Below are 22,287 nucleotides of genomic sequence, written 5' to 3'. Positions count from 1 at the left end.
GTTTCTCTTGAACTGCTCCAAACCCAGTGGTTTCAGGATTAATAGAGAATCCAGTGATTTGAGTGGATGATGAGTGAGGAGACGTTTTCCTCCATGTTTGATCTGCTGTCAGAGGAGGAAGAGGAAGAGGAGGGAAACAGGAAGTGCTCGTCACTGCCACGGGAATGGGTCTGAAAACAGAGAACACCTCGATGAGGAAGAGGAGGATGGTGATGAAGATGAGGAGGATGAGAGCCCCCGGTCCTCTCGTGCGGTAGGAAGCTCAGAACCAGTTCGTCTCAGTGGTGAAAGGATGAATCCTGGTTTCCGGTCTGGAGCCGATGCGTCAGGAAGGTTCGTGGCTGCTGGTTTCTACTCGTTAGTCTGTGGGAGGATGAAGGGACTGGTGTGTCCCCATCATCCACCAGTCAGTCCATCATCCTTCTGTCTGTCCATCATCCTTCTGTCTGTCCATCATCCCTCTGTCCATCGCTGTCAAACTGTCCTCCTCCTCCACCGTGGAGCGGGGCTAGCCTGCGTGCTAACTAGCGTGTAGCCCTGTGTGTTGTTAGCCCGTGTTAGCCCGGGATGGCCCTCGGTGGCCCGGGTTAGCTCGGGTCTGTGGACCCAGGCCTGAAGCTGTCCCGCCGGCTCGGGTCTGAATCCCTCAGGCAGAAGAAGTGGTTCCTCATGAAGGTGTTTGAAGATCAGAGAGTTAGCATGTTAGCACATCTGGCTCATAAGCTGTTATGATGCACAACTCACATTAGATATTGATCTGATACAAAAAAACACATTGTTGATAATGTGATGAGCATGTTCCTCTACAAACAAAATAAACAAATACAATATTATGAATTAAAAACTGTAGATCACATCCAATGTGCAACACTAACAGTTAGTGAATAATGAACCAGTGCAGAGTGGAGTTCCACTGACTGGTTCCCACTGGGCAGCAGGACACTGGTTCTCACTGGGCAGCAGGACACTGGTTCTCACTGGGCAGCAGGACACTGGTTCTCACTGGGCAGCTGGGCAGCAGGACACTGGTTCTCACTGGGCAGCGGGACACTGGTTCTCACTGGGCAGCGGGACACTGGTTCTCACTGGGCAGCGGGACACTGGTTCTCACTGGGCAGCAGGACACTGGTTCTCACTGGGAGGCAGGAGACTGGTTCCCACTGGGCAGCAGGACACTGGTTCCCACTGGGCAGCAGGACACTGGTTCTCACTGGGCAGCAGGACACTGGTTCTCACTGGGCAGCTGGGCAGCAGGACACTGGTTCTCACTGGGCAGCGGGACACTGGTTCTCACTGGGCAGCGGGACACTGGTTCTCACTGGGCAGCGGGACACTGGTTCTCACTGGGCAGCAGGACACTGGTTCTCACTGGGAGGCAGGAGACTGGTTCCCACTGGGCAGCAGGACACTGGTTCCCACTGGGCAGCAGGACACTGGTTCTCACTGGGCAGCAGGAGACTGGTTCCCACTGGGCAGCAGGACACTGGTTCTCACTGGGCAGCAGGACACTGGTTCTCACTGGGCAGCAGGACACTGGTTCTCACTGGGCAGCTGGGCAGCAGGACACTGGTTCTCACTGGGCAGCGGGACACTGGTTCTCACTGGGCAGCGGGACACTGGTTCTCACTGGGCAGCGGGACACTGGTTCTCACTGGGCAGCAGGACACTGGTTCTCACTGGGAGGCAGGAGACTGGTTCCCACTGGGCAGCAGGACACTGGTTCCCACTGGGCAGCAGGACACTGGTTCTCACTGGGCAGCAGGAGACTGGTTCCCACTGGGCAGCAGGACACTGGTTCTCACTGGGCAGCAGGAGACTGGTTCCCAGTGGACAGCAGGAGACTGGTTCTCACTGGGCAGCGGGACACTGGTTCTCACTGGGCAGCAGGACACTGGTTCTCACTGGGCAGCAGGACACTGGTTCTCACTGGGCAGCAGGAGACTGGTTCCCAGTGGACAGCAGGAGACTGGTTCCCACTGGGCAGCAGGACACTGGTTCTCACTGGGCAGCAGGAGACTGGTTCCCAGTGGACAGCAGGAGACTGGTTCCCACTGGGCAGCAGGACACTGGTTCTCACTGGGCAGCAGGAGACTGGTTCCCAGTGGACAGCAGGAGACTGGTTCCCACTGGGCAGCAGTGGAAGCCCCTGCAGCTTCTAGAGGAGACAGACCCACTGAAGTTGTTGTTGTGGTCGGTTCAGACGTCTTTGTGTTGAAACATGTATAAACGTGTGTGTTCATAGAGCTTCATATATGATCCACACACATTGGTCTTGTTTCCATGTTTAAACTCAGCTCCTGTCTGACTCTGTTCAGAGGAACCTCCTTTGCTCTGTGGTGTCTAACATGTCAGGAGTCTGTGGTGAACGCCCATCAGAGTTTATTATGTGGAAACTACAGAAACAGCAGAGTGAAGTTATCAAAGTGAAGCTGAGCAGATTCCTGATGAAGGATAACGGGTTCTGACCACATGTCAGGTAGGTTGAGGGACTCTTGTGTAGTGTGAGCTGTGACGTTGTGTGTTTCATATGTTCACTCTCAATTGAAACTTTTGCACATGTCTCTACATTTCACTAAAAGTTGATGGTTTTAAATCCAGTAACATTTGTCGGGGGAAAATAACATAAATTGAAATTATTAAAGTCCCGTTCTGTTGAAGTGGTTGCGACTGCGATCATGTGAAACTGTTTATCCACTTTAGTGTTTATCAGACTCACAGTAACAGACTGTGCTCATCACTTAGTACAACATGAACTCCAGTTAACTGCTCTCGACTCTTTCACCCGGTTCAGGTTTGTGTTTGGACTTTTATGAAGTAGGACGAGGTTCTTGTCCTTTCAGCAGAACCAGGGCTCAGTTCTTCAACCCGCTGGTGAGAGTCGGGTCGAACCCAAGGCCCTGCAGCCTCCTCATTGGATCATCTGATCACTGGAGGGATCTGAGCCCCTGATTGGGTTACGTTGGTCTGGGCTGTTTGTCTCCAGTGGGTCAGACACGAGCTTCAGAGCTTCATCCAATCACGACTTCTCATTGACCTGTTTGTCTCCCTCCGCTCAGGTCACATGACCTCGTCTCATATCAACACACATCATTTGTTTTATGATTCTTTATTTGAGTTGGTCAACTGAAACACATGCAACACATCGATTTAAAGAAAAGCAAAAAGAAGAAATTAAGTGATCTGCTGAATTAATTAAGTGGAAAATATGATGAATACGTTTTTCTCTCCTTAAACTTCACATAGTTGTTCCTACAAGATGACACGGCCTCAGCAGTGTGTTAGTGCCTCGGTGTTACAGTGTGTGTGGTTCCTGTTGTGCGATGGATGTTGTGTGACACAGTGATCAGTGTGTGGAGCTTCTTGAAGGACGTCTCAGCTCTGTGGCACCAGGAGGTGTGAGCCTGACGGTTAAAGGGAGTGAACCGCTGAGTCACATCCCAGCACCTCCACACCGACCTGCCTGAGGAAGATAAGGCTCTTTGCCACACAACTAGTTGTGTAAAATAAGCAGAACCCTGCAACATTGTGTTGCTGTTATCGCAGCACAAACTCGTCCTCGTCCTCAAACCCTGTCGCCTGTCGCCGGGTAGAAAGTCGTCAGCAATTAACAAACTCTCTTCACGTCTCTGTGTCTTCTACGTGTGAGTCAGCACTTTTTCACCAGAGAGGTTTGTTTTTGTTTCTTCATGTTTCTGTCACCTGTTAGAATCCCCCCCCCATCACATGTAGAAGCTGATTGAATTTCCTGCCTGCTGATTGGATTGAGGCTCACAGGGAAGTCTCTTCTCGTGGTGAATGGGATGGATTGTTCCTCTCTGCTCCACATGATGCACTCTGTGCCGGGAGGATTACTCTGCTTCAGTTTCAGTCTGTTGTGTTACTGTCATCACAATGTGTGTGAACTCACTGCAACACAACATCTGACGTGCAAGGCTTGGTGCCAAACTGGGAACTGGGAACTGGGAGCAGTTTCCTCAGTGGGAGTCGATGTGGATACACTGGGTCAAGTCAGATATTCATGCAGTTGATGGTTTTTCTTTTTCAGCACTTCACAAATCTGCACCTCCCCGAAACTGCTCTTGATTCTCAGCTCAGCTGCAGCACTCACTTTCTGTTCCTTTCACACCTGCTGCTCTGTTTATCTCCATTTCCTGTTTAAAAGCCCAAATCGCTCCACAGGGGAAAAAGATCAAGTGTGGAATCGAATCCTCTCAGGGCGACATCGGGGGGGGGATCTTTCTTCAGAGGCATATTGAGTCATGAGTCCGAGTGTAGAGGATTAAGATCTTTACACGTCTTTATTCCTGATGTTCTCCAGGTTCTCTGTCACGTTACACCCACTGGCTGGGTGCTCGCTGCCATCAGGGTCTTCTCTGGTGTAGTTTCCAGCTTTGCCACCAGGGGTTGAGGTTGGAGAGCAGGTGCTCTTCTCATCCATGGCTCAAATTAATTCCTCTGGAGGTTTTTACAAATGGATTTAGTTCATTACATCACTTCTACCAAATATATTGATTTAGAATTTCTATTTAAGTTAAAATTCCAAATATTGTCAGAGATTAGATATGATTTGCTTCTTGTGTTTATGGTCAAACAACCAATAATTTGAATTCTCAGGTTGTGTTGTGTAGGTGGTTGTGTTGTGTAGGTGGTTGTGTTGCGTTTTTGTAGAACTTGAATCAGCTGCAGTGTGTCCCTCTGTCTCTCAGAGTCTCTCTGCATGCTAACAGCTAACCCTACTAATCTGTTTCACTCTGTGGACTAAAACCTTCCTCACAAGACGGTGTGTGTGTCTCCACCACCCCCCCCCCCTCCTCCCTCCTTATCATCCAGGGCTCGGGCTTGTTGCTAAATGGAGTCGGAGCAGCTGTACCACAGAGGCTACTGCAGGAACAGCTACAACAGCATCGCCAGCGCCAGCAGCGACGAGGAGCTGCTGGATGGAGCCGGCGCCATCATGGACTTCCACACCACCGAGGACGACAACCTGCTGGACGGAGACGCTGCCTCCCCAGGTAGGGAGGACAGGACCCTCAGCTCCAAGCCCTCCAACCCCAGCCCTCACTCTCCGGTCATATAGGATCTGTCCTTGAAGTCTCACCCAGCTCCCATCATGCCCTGGTCATTCCAGTGTATCTGTGGTGGGACTCAGTCTCTCTGTCATCCGCCGCTTCTTCTCCCCCCCGCACCCGTCAGCTGCTGTAGCTGAGGCCTTGACACGCCCTGCTGACGCCCGGCATCCAATCACGATGATCGTCCTGCCCCCTGTCCGACCTGCTGAGCCTCACACCTGGTCTCAAACTAACACAACTAGTGGTGCACCTGAATCAAGCTGCACTAACTTCCACACTCATCTAGTAAAACCTTTTATAATACTATTGATTAACAATAATTTAACAAGATTAAATACATGACACAAAGATTTCCACAATCTGGGTGGTTGAAAATATTACACATCACATGCGTGATTATTGACTTCATTTCAAATTGAATTGAAGTATTAATTATGACATGAAAACATCTTTTATTAGATTAATAACCACATGTCAGGCTCTTGAAGGACAGTTGTGTTTTACCCTCCAATCACCTGCTTCGTCATCTTCGAGCTTCGCCTGCTCCCATGTCCTCCAGGTCCTCCAGGTCCTCCATGTCCTCCAGGTCCTCCAGGTCCTCCATGTCCTCCAGGTCCTCCAGGTCCTCCATGTCCTCCATGTCCTCCAGGTCCTCCATGTCCTCCATGTCCTCCAAGTCCTCTGATCACCTCTTCAATGCTTCCTGTGTCCTGCTGTGCACATTGTGGCTTCACTGCCTTGTTACATGCGCTCAGCCTTCTGCACACTTCACCTCCTTGTGTTTGTGTTGTCAGGGAGCAGAGACTTGTGTAGTAACAACACACACACACACACACAGCTTGGTTTTTCATATCTTCACAAATGCATCACCAGCTGTAGCTGAGGTGCACCTGAATGATTTCTACCTGTAGTTTCATGGATTCTTCATCTCTACCATGCTCCTCCTTGTGTGTGTCTGCCATGTTACACAACCATTGCTCTACCTGTGGTTCCAGTGCAGTCACCAGTCACTCACTCATTCACCAGCTCGGTGACTTTAACATCTGATCTGCTGCCTCCCGTCTGTTCCTCCGTGTTCGAGTCACATGTTGTTTCCCAAAGTCTGGAGCTTGGATCAGCTGATCAACTGAAAACTCAGTGGGGGGGGGGAATTGAGACTAGTTCTAGTAAATGCACTGATGACCTGAAGGGAAGAGATTTCCTGAAGCACTGACACGTCTGTAGTTTGTTTCTCTGCTCTTCTTCCTCACTCCTGTTTCCTGTAGGAGTTCTTGATTCTCTTAACCTTATTGTGAAACAGCGCCCCCTGCAGCCACACATGCTGATCCCTTCTATGAGGCTCTGTGTCTGAGTGGTTTGAACCAAGCTGCTGTTAAAAGGTTCTGTAGCAGCTGTTTCCTGTGTGTGAGGGATTCTCTCCCAGTTCAGTCTGTTAACTGGTGATGATCTTCTGAGTCTTCTACTGGGAAGCTGGACCCAAACCTCAGAAACGTTCCAGCTTCCATTCATCCGACAAAATACACAACTTCCATAACGTGGACTATTTGACTTTTGTATTAAGCCGGTCACACAAAGGCTTCCAACCGGCCAGTCTTCTTTTTAAAGTATTGTAATCTCGTTCTTCAGGGCTTCACCCTCCAGTCTTGATTTGACATTCCCACACAAACCAGTTTGGCCACTTCTGGGAGCTGGTGTTTGAGGAAATCTCTGAATGAAGTCCTGCCTCGAAGGAGGCGCTGCCTTTCTCTGCCTCCCTCTGCTATTTTTACATAATGGTGAGGGGGGGGGGGGGGCTCAGACCGCTTGAAAAAGGCCTCCTCCCAGCAGAGTGAGCAGAGTGAACAGAGTGAACAGAGTGAGCAGGGTGAGCAGAGTGAGCAGAGTGAGCAGAGTGAACAGAGTGAGCAGAGTGAGCAGAGTGAGCAGGGTGAACAGAGTGAGCAGGGTGAGCCGGGGCTGGAACCTCCTGTCGGCTCGGACCCAGTAGAAGACACAAATGGAGAAGCTGCTCAGGGACCTTTGGCACTGAAGAGGATTTCCTCTGGTTTCCTCTAACCTGCTGGATTAATAACTTCAGGCTTTCCTGCTCGACCTCGTGTTTTGGTTCTTCTGAGTTGATTTGGTGACAGGACGGTTTTAACAAACTATGACATCAGCTGTGCTACTGCCTGGAGACAGGAGCCCTGCTGAAAGGTAAGAGGTCACAGGGTCAGAGCTGAAGTGTGTGACATGTCACGGCCCCGTTGTGTCAGCCTGGGAACTGATGTGATGTGGAAGCTCATGAATTCAATGTTTCATATAATAATAATTATACCAAGTTTACAAAACAGCTGCTGCTTTGAGCTGCAGCGACTGAACCTGGATCCAGTGGAACAGTGTGACGCTCATTTGTCTACACAACAGTGTGTGTTGTATTGTTGCACAGACGATGCAGGAGACATGTATCTGTTTCACATCCTCTCCACATGAGGGATATTGAGTAATAGTTGTTCCTCATGCTTTTTGCTCATTCTGTCTCATTACACATCTTTTTATTTATCTTTTCAAGACAGCTGTTGGATCTGTTCAAAATGTTCACATCAGATTGTCACTCACTTGTTTCTTCTGTGTGTGATCACAAAGCTTCCTTAGAGATGTGATCTACCACTGTGGACAGATGTGGACTGATGTGTCCTTCATAGTTCACGGCTGAAACTACAGACGCACAATCAGACCTTTTCTCTCTCAGAACCTGAACTCTCCCTTTCTGCGGAGGTCATTTTATTATCTGATCAGATTCAGATCATTTGACTCCGACTCACAAACAGTGAGGTCCTGTGAGACCAGGGGTTCTGTGGTAGTGAGAAGAAAGCAGGCCTCCCTCTGTGACTGCTTTCATTTCAGAACAATGACAACATCATGGATCTGATTCATATTTTCCACTATTTGCCTTCAAACTGCTCGAACGATTATTTTATTAATCTAGAGATCTGGTTTATAAAATATCTATAAATGTTCTTGAGACAGTTTTTTTACAGTAGAAGTCAGTTATCAGCCTGTGTTCTGGCTCCTTGTCCTGCTGATTGGTTCTCAGGCACTAAATGAAACTCTGTGGGGAAGAGGAATGCTGAGGTAAGGTTTCTATCATCAGATCCAGAACTGTAGTGGACATTTTCCAGGGAACTTCTTTATGATGGAGGGCAATCAGGAGGTTTTTCCTTCAATCGGTGATATGGTGGCATGCTGCACCTTGTTGCTGTGAGAGGGATGAGGCCGAACTCAATGTGTTTTTCAGGAATATGTTATTTTTAGTGGTATTGCAGTATTTACCAGATCAGTCCAGTGAGAGTCGGTTGTTGGTGGACGTTAAGGAGGTGCTAGCCAGTTTGACCTTCGACCTCTGAGCGTCTCTATCAACACAGTCGGATGTGGAGCAGTTAGTTAAATGTTCTGGGAAGATGTGAAAACACTTCACTCCCCTTCAAACCATTTAGAAATGTCTGGTCTGTCAGCTGCCACCTGTTCTTCAGGTGCAGGTAGAGGTCTAAGCACGCAGACGCATACATGCACACCCCCCTGTGACCCGGCACATGGTCTCTCCCATAGAGGCGGGGCTGAGACCTCCCCTAGCAACCGGGCAGGACTAACGTGTGTGTGTGTGTGTGTGTGTGTGTGTGTGTGTGTGTGTGTGTGTGTGTGTGTGTGTGTGTGTGTGTGTGTGTGTGTGTGTGTGTGTGTGTGTGTGTGTGTGTGTGTGTGTGTGTGTGTGTGTGTGTGTGTGTGTGTGTGTGTGTGTGTGTGTGTGTGTGTGAGATGACATCATCAGCCCGAGCTGTCAGCTGCTGCAGAGGAAGGAGAAAGAAGAGGGAGGGGGGGGGGGGAGGGAGAGGACTGTGCACTCACATTCTTCTGTTCACACACATGCGCACTCGCTCTCTCTCTCTCTCTCTCTCTCTCCCACTCGCACAGCCCCACTCGTCTTCCTCTGGTAAACATGGCAGCAGCAGCGACACACACAGACACACACAGACACACACACACAGCGAGCAGTGCGTAGTGAAGCCTAGCCTCATCGAGCTGTGGACATGGAGGAGCAGGACGCGGCGGCCGACCCCTATCTGCCCTACGACGGGGGAGGGGACACCATCCCCCTGCAGGAGATCCCTAGAAAAGGTACGCCACATATTGAGGCCGTGCACGCTCTGTACCACAGGGCGTGCACGGAGCTGCTCGGCTTAGACACCGGAGAGCCGCTCTGGATTAGAAGCCATGACTAACGACAGCACTGCCTCTCTGTGGATGATCCACCAGCCGGGTGGTGCACGTCAGATGGAGGTAGAGAGAGAGCTGGGGAAGTGTTCGGGGCCTTAAAGCAGCAGCAGCGTCTGAAGACACAGTCCTGAGCGTCCATTTTAATGTCCCCCATAGAAGCAGAGGCCACATGTGGATCCTCATTGATCAACAACCTGCTGGCCAGATCACCTCCTGTCTCACGGAGCAGGGTCTTCAGTCTGCTCTGTGTCCCTGTCTGTCTTCTCTGCGTGTCCTTCAGGGAGCCGTCCTCTCTGTCCTGCGTAGTTAGATCTTCTACGGTGAGCGAGCAGAGACAAAAGGACTCTAGTGATTTAGGGACACAGCCGCCGCTGTCTCCATGTACTCGGTGCAACAGCTTCAGCCCACAGACGCGTCCTCGTCTTCATCACAATGTGTGGTCGTGCTTCTGAACTCAGTCCTGGTCCATGTCTCTCTAGCTGCTCAGTCCCTTCTTCCTCTGGGACCAGTTCCAGGGCCGTGCAGACCGTAGGACATGAGGACGAGGCAGTGAACCAGTTGGTGAACTGGACCATCACCGTGTTTGTTGTTAGGAATCCATGACTCTCTGGTGGATGAACTCCTGAGACACCAGGCCGACACGAAGGCCACAGGGTCACATGTGTGTAGTGACAGTTTCATCCAGTGAAGCTGAAGAATCTCTTTCTGACACAAAGGCAGAATCAATGAGCCTCAAGCCACAGTCCTGCTTTACCAGCTGGTAGAAGACACACACACTGTTTGTACTGTTTTCACTTCCAGGTCATTTACCTTAAACCCTGTTGCCTTGTCTGAACCATCAGAACCATCACATCGGTTCCCATGCAGGGGAGAGAGGTCTGACTGGGTGGACTCCAGTCTGGTCACTGGAAGGCCACAGGGACGTGGTGCTGGTCACATGGGACAGACCCCCCCCCCCCCATTGACATGCAGCCTCTAAACCTCCTGGATCCGATTCACACAGCAGCAGAGGAAGGAGAGGAGGTTGTTGGGATTCCAGAAACCAGCAGCTGATGGTGGTTTCCCTCCTCACTGGTTTCACTGGAAGGCCAAAGCTAATGCAGTGTGTGTATGGAAGTGATGTTATTGACAGTCTGTGTGCACGGACCTGGCTTCTTGACCCAGAGGCCGAGGGAAGCGACCTGAGAGTCACTGTGCTCGTTCACAGGAGAAAGAAACGGAAGCCTTGTGTTTGTGTTTGTGCGTCTGTTGTGTGTGTGCCTGCTGAACCATTCCAGTGTGACGCTCCCCTTCGGTTTCTGTTTTCCGTGGCGTCACCGTTCTGCTCTGTTGATGGTTTCCAGTAGAGCAGCATCTCACCTGCTCTCATCAGCCTGTGGTTTCTTATTGGACGAACACTGAGACGCACATGATTTGATTCAGAGACGCTTCTTGTTCACACGGTTGAGGAGGAAACTTCTGGTGCTTTGAGTTGTGCGTTTAGTTGTGCGTTTACTACATCGTGATAAAGTGGTTATCACTTGGGAAAGGAAGCACCTGTGTGGATCCCAGTTTATCTGACTGGCCCTGGTTAAAACCCGTTATGGGATTGTTCTTTATTGCTGAACCATGACTGAGGCTTTGTTTGATATTTATGATCCTGTCCTAGTTCTGCTCAGGAGGTGAACTGAAAGGAAAAGACCAGAGGGTCATTGATCTCACCCCGATTCGTATCTTCAGCAGACGTAGAGTCAAACTGATGCTGAGCTTTTGTTTCATGTTGTTATTGATCACAATATTATGAAGGCAACTTGTTTCTCTTAATCTACAGTTGAATTTATTATTTATTAGTTGAGTTAGGTCTCAAAATTGAATCTCTGGGTTTTAATGTAATGAATTAAGAGTTCCTGACCATGTTGGAACGATTGTAAACAAACTGTACATTCCATTCTCTGAAAGCAACGTCAACAAGTCTCAGATCTCATTGGACGGGTCAGAGGCTGTTAAAGGGCTACACACACAAGTCTGGATAGAGAAATATAAATGTGTTTCTTTTATTTAGTTTAATTTATAGGAGCTTTGCATGTGTTCGTGCAGATGTGAGTCATTCAGTTTGTTTTGCTTCCTTCTCATCAGACGTAACCAGGGACATGTGTCCCTCCTGTCATTGTCCTGATCCATTTATAATATGGAGACATTCTTTGAAAGGGCAATGGACAAAGTTCTCCTTGTATGGTTGTATTAAATTGTTAATATTTGCCGTGGCTAATTGAAGTCACGTTGAAGTCGGTGCTGGACCAACATGAGGTGGTTATTGGCTCTATAGGCATCACATGGTCCCACAGATATAATCAGAGCAGATCTAATGAGAAGGTCAGACGTCCAGTTAGGACTCCAGGAACCGTCCACAACAAGGACTCCATCTGTTTACCGTTCAAACATAATTAAAACATTGACTTGAGTTTTTAGAATTTCATGTTTGCACAGAGAGTTTGGTCAAAGCTGCTGGAAGAGTTTCTGAAGGTGGAGTTTTTCAAAATGCAAATGGTAAGATCATCCCAGTTCAGACTTCAGGCTGTGCTGGGTTTCTGTGTGTGGTCGGATCTCATTGGTGATGTGTTGAGCTCTGCAGTGTAGCCAGCAGGACGTGTGCTTTATTAGATTGCACTTGGTTTAATTAAATGTTTCTCTGTCTGTTTCTCAGGGTCTAACTACGTCATGTCGAACGGGGGCGGAGCCGCCAGCAGCTCCACCCACCTGCTGGACTTCCTGGAGGAGCCCATCCCCGGGGTCGGGACCTACGATGACTTCCACACCATCGACTGGGTGCGAGAGAAGTGCAAGGACCGTGAGAGACACAGGAAGGTGAGGAGCCCCCCACGTCCTCCAGAGACTTGTCCTTCCAGCCCTGAGGACATAGATCCTTCAAACTGTGATGATAGAGCATGGGGACATGTGATCGTTGCACTTAGAGACAAATGAACCTGAGTTCTACTTTCACTGTTTCACATCTTAACACATGTTCAGATCGACACTGTCTCTACTTCCTGAAGCTTTAAGATAGAAAACGAGAACCTTCGCTGCAGAGGAAGTGACTTTTACATTTTCTGCAGCAGCAACAGTTTATTTCGATCACACACCAAAAAATAACTGGGTCATCAGTTCTCTGCCCGCTGGCTTAGCAGTTGGTATAAATAGCCCATCACGCCTGGAAGACAATAATAAACAGAATATCCAGGGTAAAATAATAAACATCAGACTTTAAATGAGACCAACACTGTTTGGAAAAATCTGTTATTGCAGAAATCTAGTTTGACAAAAAATAACTTATCAGAATGTGAGTTTGTTCTTCACCTCGTTGTCTGTGTAGACCTGTCGTTGCACAGATGAGTGACGTCAGAGATTTCTCTCTCCCAGTTTAAACCTTTATCCAAATATTGACTCGGTTATCGTGCACAGCTTCCCGGAGCGTTTGACTGTCACTCATCTGGAGCCGAGAGGCAGAATTCAAATAGTGCTCACTCTGTTTACCAGCCAGGCCCTGCCGGCCACACAGGAAGCTGATTAGACAGAGTTTTATTGGAGCAGTAAATTGACATCATGCCTCAGGAGTCGATACCTGAACAACTCATCTGCAGGTTTCCAATGACTGAAGTTTGACGCTCTTACAACTCTTCTTTACAATCTGCAGTAAAGTTTAACTATAAAATAAAAAGAACTGGTACGCAAGAAAGATAAATAAAAAAGAGGAGAAGGAAGTAAAACTACTTTGGCTTTTACTTCCTGCTCACCAGCCTGACTGACAGGTTGACCACACCCACCAAGCTTTAAGATATCCAACTGCATTGAGGCTTCTACATTATCATTGAGCTATAAACCTGTATCCATATGTGTTATTAATCCATGGTGTGGATTTCTTTTCCTTTCCAGATCAACAGTAGGAAGAAGGACTCGGCCTGGGAGTTCACAAAGAGCCTGTACGACGCGTGGTCCGGCTGGCTGGTGGTGACGCTCACCGGCCTGGCCTCAGGTAGACCCGCCCCCCCGCCCGCTGACGCTCGAGCTTCACCTCAAGCAGCTCACGCTCGCTCTCTCTCTCCTCAGCCTTTTGTTCTCAGCTCTGCACGTTCTCTCCACCTCACTGAGCTCAGGGTTCTGATCCATCAGGATCTCAGTAGTGATTCATCGTGTCACTCTGTGACGTCCAGCTGGTCAGAGGCTAAAGGTCTTCTTCTGAAATTATAGATTTATGTTTGAAAAATCTGTCTGACCTGGAAGCTGCTTGTCTTCAATGTGAAGTCAACGACACAGGTTTTAATATCTGGTTCTAAAATGTTTTCTATGAAGTGGACTTTCCTGTAGTGATTTATGAACATTAGGTAAATGGTTCATATTTGGACCTGTAGGTGTTGATGTGTGTTCGCTCTGAACTCTTAGAGCACGATGCAGTTTAGAGAAACGCTCCAAGTCGCTGTGTGAAGTTTCTTTTATTGATATTTGCTCTGTTCCAGTTTCTTCACGCTCATGTTAGTCTCGGGGCATTAGAGGCAAACTAACTTCCCACAAACACTTTTCTCTGTTTTCCTGACTTCACCTCCTCCTCCTCCTCTTCCTCCTCCTGCCAGGTGCTTTGGCTGGCCTTATTGATATTGCTGCTGATTGGTTGAACGACCTGAAGGAGGGCGTGTGTCTGAGCGCCATGTGGTTCAACCACGAGCAGTGCTGCTGGACGTCCAATGAGACCACCTTCGCTGAGCGGGACAAGTGCCCCCAGTGGAAGAGCTGGGCTGAGCTCATACTGGGACAGGCCGAGGTAGACTAACCCCATGGCAGCACCGGTCCCAGATGATCAGAATCTGGATGTGACAGCTTCGGCTTTGCAGACATCATTGTGTAGACATTTGCTGCCAGTGACTCTGGAGGTGTTGATCAGCTCCCTCGTGTCTCTGCAGGGTCCCGGCTCCTACATCATGAACTACTTCATGTACATCTACTGGGCTCTGTCCTTCGCCTTCCTGGCCGTGTGTCTGGTGAAGGTGTTCGCGCCGTACGCCTGCGGCTCTGGGATCCCGGAGGTGAGTGTGATGATGAAGGTCCGGTTGGGATGTGTCACCGACCTCCTGCTGTCTGTTCTGTTCTACTGACCCAACCATGAATGGATGATTTATAAAGGAGAAATGATGGTGGTCGGTTGTTTCAGTCGGATGAAGAAAGTAAACGTCTCCTGATTTAAATGAGTGGGAAGTTAATGATGAAGAGAAACAGATAAATATTTATTTGTTTGTTTGTTTTTATACAACATTAGACAAATTTATTTTTGGCGGATTCCAAGAAAATAAGCTGTAGCTGATCTAATGTGTAGCACCGGCCTCTCTCTCCGCAGATTAAAACCATCCTGAGTGGGTTTATCATCCGGGGCTACCTGGGCAAGTGGACCCTGATGATCAAGACCATCACCCTGGTGCTGGCCGTGGCGTCCGGCCTCAGCCTGGGGAAGGAGGGGCCCCTGGTGCACGTGGCCTGCTGCTGTGGGAACATCTTCTCCTACCTCTTCCCCAAGTACAGCAAGAACGAGGCCAAGAAACGAGAGGTGACCGAGACGAGGGGGCGTCAACGTGAACAGGAGCAGCCGGGTTCTGTTGTCGTGTCAGATTGTGAGTGAGATGTTTGTGACTTCATGTGTGTGTGTGTGTTTGTCCTCTCAGGTCCTCTCTGCTGCGTCGGCGGCCGGAGTGTCGGTGGCCTTTGGAGCCCCGATAGGAGGAGTTCTGTTCAGCTTAGAGGAGGTACACTCACATGTCCACACCCCCGAGCTTCTTGTTCACGCTCTCCAACCTCAACAGAATACTTAGAGAAACTCTGATCCCCCCCCCTCCTCCAGGTGAGCTACTACTTCCCTCTCAAGACGCTGTGGCGCTCCTTCTTCGCCGCCCTGGTGGCGGCCTTCGTCCTGCGCTCCATCAACCCCTTTGGAAACAGCCGCCTGGTGCTGTTCTATGTGGAGTACCACACGCCCTGGTACCTGTTCGAGCTCATCCCGTTCATCCTGCTGGGGGTGTTCGGAGGGCTCTGGGGAGCCTTCTTCATCAGAGCCAACATCGGCTGGTGCCGGCGGCGCAAGTCAACGCGCTTAGGTAAGTGACTCGGTCCTGGTCCAGGATCCAGACCAGATCTTGTTCATTTCCTGAACAGTTTTGGATCTGAGGTCCCAGTGAGAGTCTCCCACAGCCTGAGGTCTTGTGTCTCTCCTCAGGGAAGTACCCGGTGCTGGAGGTGATCCTCGTGGTCGTCATCACGGCTGTGGTTGCCTTCCCGAACCCGTACACGCGTCAGAACACCAGCGAGCTGATCAAGGAGCTGTTCACGGACTGCGGGCCCCTGGAGTCCTCGCAGCTCTGTCAGTACCGCAGCCACATGAACGGCAGCAAGGCCTTCAGCGACAACCCCAACCGGCCGGCAGGGCCCGGCGTCTACGCCGCCATGTGGCAGCTCTGCCTGGCGCTCATCTTTAAAATCATCATGACCATCTTCACATTTGGACTCAAGGTGATGCCTGCACGTTCTTTCTCCAAAGAGGGCGGAGCTTCTACCGACCTCATCACTCAGACTGGTTCCTCTCTCTCTTCAGGTTCCGGCGGGCCTGTTCATCCCCAGCATGGCCATCGGGGCGATCGCAGGGAGGATCGTTGGCATCGCCGTGGAGCAGCTGGCGTACTACCACCACGACTGGTTCCTGTTCAAAGAGTGGTGCGAGGTGGGGGCGGACTGCATCACCCCGGGGCTGTACGCCATGGTGGGGGCTGCAGCGTGTCTGGGTGAGTCAGCAGATTCAAGGGGCTGGTTACAGTGACAAGCAAAAACTGAACTTATGATATGTGACTTTAATATTTACCTGGGTGTGTGAATGAGGCTGATATTCATCTCCTGAATGTTCTCGGTGCAGGCGGTGTGACCCGGATGACCGTCTCCCTGGTGGTCATCGTCTTTGAGCTGACGGGGGGGCTGGAGTACATCGTCCCGCTCATGGCCGCCGTCATGACCAGCAAGTGGGTGGGTGACGCGTTCGGCCGCGAGGGAATCTACGAGGCGCACATCCGTCTGAACGGTTACCCCTTCCTGGACGCCAAGGAGGAGTTCACCCACACCACGCTGGCCCGGGAGGTGATGAGGCCGCAACGCAGCGACCCGCCGCTAGCCGTGCTGACGCAGGACGACCTGACCGTGGAGCAGCTGCAGGGCATCATCAACGAAACCAGTTATAATGGTTTCCCTGTGATCGTGTCCAAGGAGTCCCAGAGGCTGGTGGGCTTCGCTCTGCGCAGGGACATCACCATCGCGATAGGTAACGACCCGAAGCCAGATGGTTTCAGTTCAGTTAAATGAAGACTTACATGAGTCTGATGCTCGGGGGGGGGGTGAAGGAGGAACTTTCTCCTTGTTCTCAAACGTCTGTTCTCTGTGACTCTGGTGAGTTCCATCTCCTGTGAGAAGAACTGAGAGTCACAGCTTCAGTGGGACGACACAGATCTGCTCATCACTTAGTTTCTTCTCTGAACTTCTCTTGTTTCCATATCTCATAATGTCCCCCCCCCCCATCAGAGAACGCCCGTCGCAAGCAGGAGGGCATCGTGTTGGACTCCCGGGTGTACTTCACCCAGCACGCCCCCACGCTGCCGGCCGACAGCCCGCGGCCCCTCAAGCTGCGCTCCATCCTGGACATGAGCCCCTTCACCGTCACCGACCACACCCCCATGGAGATCGTGGTGGACATCTTCAGGAAGCTGGGCCTGCGCCAGTGCCTGGTCACTCACAACGGGTAAGTGGTGGAGGAGGAGCCTGGAGAACAGTTGACCCACATCATGTACACACTGGCCGGTGTTGCATGGGCTCAGATCCCCGGGTTGACCCGGTAACCTGCATGGCCTAACCGCTGCACTTCCTGTACCCCTCCAATAACAGACTAAGTCTCCTCAGTCCAAGAGACCGAGCTGCCAAACCAACTAGATAACTGGTGTCCTGCTGGGGACTAAAGTCAGACAGGGACAGACAGTCAACAAACACAGTTTTGTCCAAATGACAAATGTCTGGTGATTTGTTTGACTGGGAGCCACCTGCTGGTGTCATGAGGGAATTACAGGATAGACTGTTTATCATCAGATTGAATCCTCAGGTCACTGATCACCAGGGAGGAGCTGTTTGTTGTTATTTACATCTTTATGATTTACATCTTAAGAATCTTAAAGGTCGAGGCTGGTGGTTTTTTATATTTTCCTGCATGGCAATAAATCTCATGAAAACAAAAACTTTTAATTTAGGGACATTGACTAAGTTCAGTCGGTGGTTGATGTTTGTTTGGGTTTTTTAACCGTCAAGAAAAATATAGAGTATCACCAGACTCGTACATGAACGTTGATTCAGCATCTCTCATTACATTTGATATGATTTACAATATGATTTCTGTAAATATCCATGTTATAGTCAAATTAAGTTCTGTTTAATTTTTTCAGTTGCATGTCTGTTGTGTCTGTTTTCTCTCTGTTGTCATGTCTGTCTGTTGTTGGTCAGTTCACCCAGTAACAGCTGTGTGTTTCAGGAATGTGTTGGGCATCATCACAAAGAAGAATATAATAGAACATCTGGAGGAGCTCAAGCAGCACGTGGAGCCCCTGGTGACTAGCCCCACCCACTTCCACATGTGACCCCTCCCTCTTAGGCTCCGCCTCTTGGCCGTTTCTCTCTTTCCTGGTGTGGCTCCACAGACGAGTTAGACGACCTCTGACCTTCATCTTCATCGCGTAGAGAAGCCTTGTTGTGTTTAGTGGGAGCTGTCACCTCCAGAGCCTCTTTCAGACATGTGCTTCATTCATCGCTTTAAATGTATTATTATTATTATTATTATTATTATATCTTATAGTAAAAGGTTTGATTAATTGATAAACCAGACATCCATCCATTTTCTACAGCATATTCAGGCCCATATCGTGTTGAATTATTAATAAAAGAATAACTATAGAGATGGAGTTTACTCTCATATGCAACAAGACAAAAAGCTTGTTAATATAAATAAAGTCACATTCGGTGAGGACGTTTAAATCTTGTCACGGCTTTTGAAATCTTTAATACTTGAAGCTGATATCACGATGAAACCAGTTTGAATTTCCCTTTAAATTAATATTAAACAGGTCTTTAAAATAGTTAAATTGAACTTGGTGAAAACGTACAGCCTAAATATCATGTGAGCATATAAATCAAATGAGTTCTAAACCTATGACATCATTGTTGACAGATGATTTCTTTATTTCATCTGATAAACACAATCTCTCCACTGGATGAGCATGTAGTTCAGACCTGAGCCTGATTGGTTCCTGTAGTCTCTGTGAGACCTTTAGCTAACGGCTGGTGAAGCGTTGGACGTGTCTGAAAAGCTCTCAGTAGTTTCCCAGAGTGCATCTGTGCGGCTCGTCCCTTCTTCTGTCTTATGTCCCTGTGAAGCTCGGATGTGTAGAATCCTGATTCCATTCAGTCTCAGACGTTCAGACGAGTTTCTCAGCTTCACATCTGTTTGTTTCTCATTTTTCTTTTTCATCACATTTTGTAAATATTCCCCCGTCCTCAGTTTCTGTTTCATTAACGTCTGCATTTTGTTTTTGAACCCCCCCCCCCCCCCCCTGGACCCCTGGGTCTCCACAGATTGACGCCATGTGACCCGGCGCCTTAACGACCACTTGGCGAGTAGCTCGCTGTCTCATGACCACGTTGTGTTTCTGTGTAGTGGAGATGTGTAGTGATGTCAGGGATTCCCCTGTAGCGGTAGCGGCGTGGTTGTTGGTGCTAGTCCTGACTTAGCCAGTGGGCGTGGTGTGACCCTGATGAAGTAACTGACCCCGTGACCTCAGGTTTCCTCTAGGTCAGCAGAGTTTACCAGGTCAAGACAAGTTCCACAGGTTTATGTTCTAACAAAAGGGGAAATGGTGACGCACATGTTTGCTTCACTTATGGCAGCTGTTGTGTTTTTATTATAAACCGGACCTGACACTGCTGACGTACAGGGAACCCCTCAGCCCCCCCGACCCTTCACCTCTAACCCTTTCTGATCTGTACCTGGAGATGTTCGCTGCCTCCTGCTGCTCAGAAGCTCTGATCTCAGTCCGACCCGCCTCTCTCCCTCAGACCTGGGTTCAAATGTTTGTTTCTGCTTGTTTCTGGTCCTGGTGCAGTTTCAAACCAAGACGTGAGTCTGACTAGAACAAAGCTCGTTGAAGTGTTTGGACCCAGATCTGCTTCTAACAGACAGACAACTTCCTTCAGCTTCTTTAACCCTTCAGCTGTTTCTCTCCACGTGAACTCAACTGTGTGATGTTAGAAGATGTGAAATCATACTGTGCTCCTGGATCAGCAGGAATAGAAGCAGAGTGTTAGAAGTTCTTGAGCTTTAGTGACTTTCACCTTAAAGGAGATGAAGAGGAAGCAGTTCCATCCCACGAGTCACAAACTGTTAAACCTTGTCCTGTCACAGCGCCCCCTGCTGGTCGGACACTTTCAACACAATAGTCGTAAACGTGACTTTGCGTTTGTATTTTAACTTTAACTTTTTCCCTCAGGATTATTTTATATTGTATTTTATATTAAGTCTAAGTTAGAAAAAAATACTTTTCAGCCATTTAACGTTTTTCTTAAGGCACTTTGAGTGGAGCTGTATGAGTAACACATCCTTCTTCAGCTTGGTGGGACGTGTCTCCTCTTCTTCTCCTTCTTTCCCTCTGAGGTTCTAACTTCTCACCTCCTCTTCTCCGAGTTTCTCCCCTGTAGGATCCAGTTCTCCTTCTTCTCACCAGCCTCTCTTTTGGACTCACACCATTAAACCAGCAGGGGGCAGTGTTGTTTCTGACCTGCCTCCTCAGGGACTCATGTTTTTGTCGGCCTCAGACATTTAACAATTTTATTAATTTATATCCAATGAACCAAATCAAACTCAAATCACGTCCTCGTCTTGTGCCGACAAAATCATGCCGTTGTTTTCTCTGTGATCAGAAACCACGTGCGCCTCCTCACTGATCTGTTTCCTGTTTCCTGTTTCCTGTTTCCTCTGCTCCCCCTACAGGCGGCTGCTTGGTATCGTCACAAAAAAAGATATCCTTCGTCACATGGCGCAAATGGCCAACCAAGATCCCGAGTCCATTATGTTCAACTGATCTCCTCCTTCCAGGACGGGGATGACAAGGAGCAGGAGGAGGAGCAGGAGGAGGAGGAGGAGGTGTGTCTCCTGGACGACTCCAGTCTCTGACATTAGATCTTTTTGTTTTAAATCCTGAACCTCGCTGAGGGACTGAGACTTTTCTGCTCAGCGGCCACTGGAGGGAAAAGACTTGTTATCGTTGTGGCTGCTGAGGTCACGAGGAGGTCACGGGTTGAAGACACACACACACACACACTTGAGGAATGCACTTTTTACACACTTACACAGATACATTGAACATGCATGCTCTCTCTCTCTCCACACACACACACACCTGTAAAGTGGACAGCTTCACTCGTCACGTGCCTCACCCCTGTCCTGTCCCCGTGGTGGGCGTCGCCTGACAAAGGGGTCAAAGGTCAGAATGAACCGCCGATCGGAGGACGCGATGAACGACCTTGAAAACCTCCCAGGCTTCAAACATCCCCCCCCACAGACTCACCCCTCCTCCAGCAGATGTTTACCTGTGACTTCAATGTGTGTGTTAGAATGTGTGTGTTTGTGTCCACTACATTCCAGCCAGGTGACAATGAGACGCTTTAACGAGCGTGAGACGCAGAGTCTTCAGAACTAACCCTAACCCATTCAGAGGGAAGAGAGTGTGCGTGTGTCGCCTTGTGTGTTCATTCAAAGTGAACGCGTCCGGCTTCCATTTTGAAATCTGCTACAGGAGAAAATCATCTCAAGCTATTTACTCTCGCTGCGACGTTTCATCCTTTGATCTTCTGCTGTGACCCGTTCACTTTTTATGGTTCAAAACAAAATGGAGCTGGACAGGTTGTGAGTGGATCAGGTCCAAGATGGAGACGTGGACTTCAGGCGTCAGACACTCGATGTAGATGATTAACAGTTGATTAATTAACACAAGTAGAAAATTTGATACATTTTCTAACAAAACCACGTCATTGAATTTAGGTTTTAGGTTAATAAAGGCTAACATCCAATTAAAGAGTCGACATATTAAACCAACCGACAAAAAATATACTACTTTAATGCTCAAACAAGAGACAAAGATCAAACCTTCCCACTTTGAATCCAAACTGCCTCTGTTTCTATGATTAGTCTTTATTCTCAAAATGAAAGATCTTATTCATTTGAAAATTTCAGATGTATTCTCCTTTGATGAGTTTTCTCTCAAAATGGAAAAAATTAATTTTCCTCTAGTCATTTTTTCTGTAAGCCCTCACCACTCTTCTGTATAGTTACGAACATTCACGCTCAAAATTACAAAATGATTATTTAGTAAATAAATTCCTGTCATATCCCATGAACATCAAAGGAATTGGTGTCTGCTCGCTGCCTTTGATCTCACTCAGTCATGTGACTTAATTTAAAGTTTTCCAGCCTCTTCACACTTTATTCTGAAAAGCTGCTGCTCCCACTAATTGATCTCAGAGCATGTTGTGACCCTTCAAAATAAAAGCGCTGAAGAGGGGAAGGCACCTTACCTGTCGAGCGGCAGCGGGAGTGGATTCGTGAACCAGTGGTGTTTCCTAACGTTGTATTTCATTCTGATCTCAATGCTTTTTCCTTTCTTTTAATTTATGGCTAGTGTCGATAGAGTTGTGCATTATTATCAAGAATTTTATGTATGATTACATTGATTGTTTGATTGTACATTTAAAAGAAAAGATGTAAAGATTAAATTTTGTTTTAAATTAAAAGGCGAAAACAGATGAGTTTGTCGTGTGCGGTCTTTAAACCTAACCCTAGTGGTCGTTTGATGAACTGAGACCTGATGTGGAGTAAAAC

General features: G+C 48.7%; 1 protein-coding gene across 7 annotated transcripts; it reads left to right on the top strand.

The window, feature by feature from the left end:
• Window positions 1-124: 124 nt before the first annotated feature.
• On the top strand, window positions 125-22,211 carry clcn3 (chloride channel 3). Of its 7 annotated transcripts, XM_062384355.1 has the most exons (16): window positions 125-333; window positions 4,831-5,012; window positions 12,004-12,164; window positions 13,230-13,329; window positions 13,925-14,112; window positions 14,252-14,374; window positions 14,683-14,889; window positions 15,005-15,085; window positions 15,181-15,433; window positions 15,553-15,845; window positions 15,928-16,114; window positions 16,243-16,641; window positions 16,899-17,115; window positions 17,893-17,968; window positions 18,990-19,027; window positions 20,401-20,541. In XM_062384355.1, the coding sequence occupies exons 2-15, from the start codon at window positions 4,850-4,852 to the stop codon at window positions 19,002-19,004; spliced, it is 2,463 nt and encodes an 820-aa protein (XP_062240339.1). In that variant the 5' UTR covers window positions 125-333; window positions 4,831-4,849; the 3' UTR covers window positions 19,005-19,027; window positions 20,401-20,541. The 7 variants fall into 7 exon arrangements, with proteins under 7 accessions (XP_062240339.1, XP_062240335.1, XP_062240337.1 ...); XM_062384351.1 differs by lacking the exon at window positions 18,990-19,027 and having other exon boundaries at window positions 20,401-22,211; XM_062384353.1 differs by lacking the exons at window positions 4,831-5,012; window positions 18,990-19,027 and having other exon boundaries at window positions 126-333; window positions 20,401-22,211.
• Window positions 22,212-22,287: the final 76 nt, after the last annotated feature.

Source organism: Platichthys flesus, chromosome 24, assembly GCF_949316205.1.
Source record: "Platichthys flesus chromosome 24, fPlaFle2.1, whole genome shotgun sequence".
In the NCBI taxonomy this organism is placed as follows: domain Eukaryota; kingdom Metazoa; phylum Chordata; class Actinopteri; order Pleuronectiformes; family Pleuronectidae; genus Platichthys; species Platichthys flesus.
Note: the sequence above shows the minus strand (reverse complement) of the source record. Positions and strands in the feature narration are given on the sequence as shown.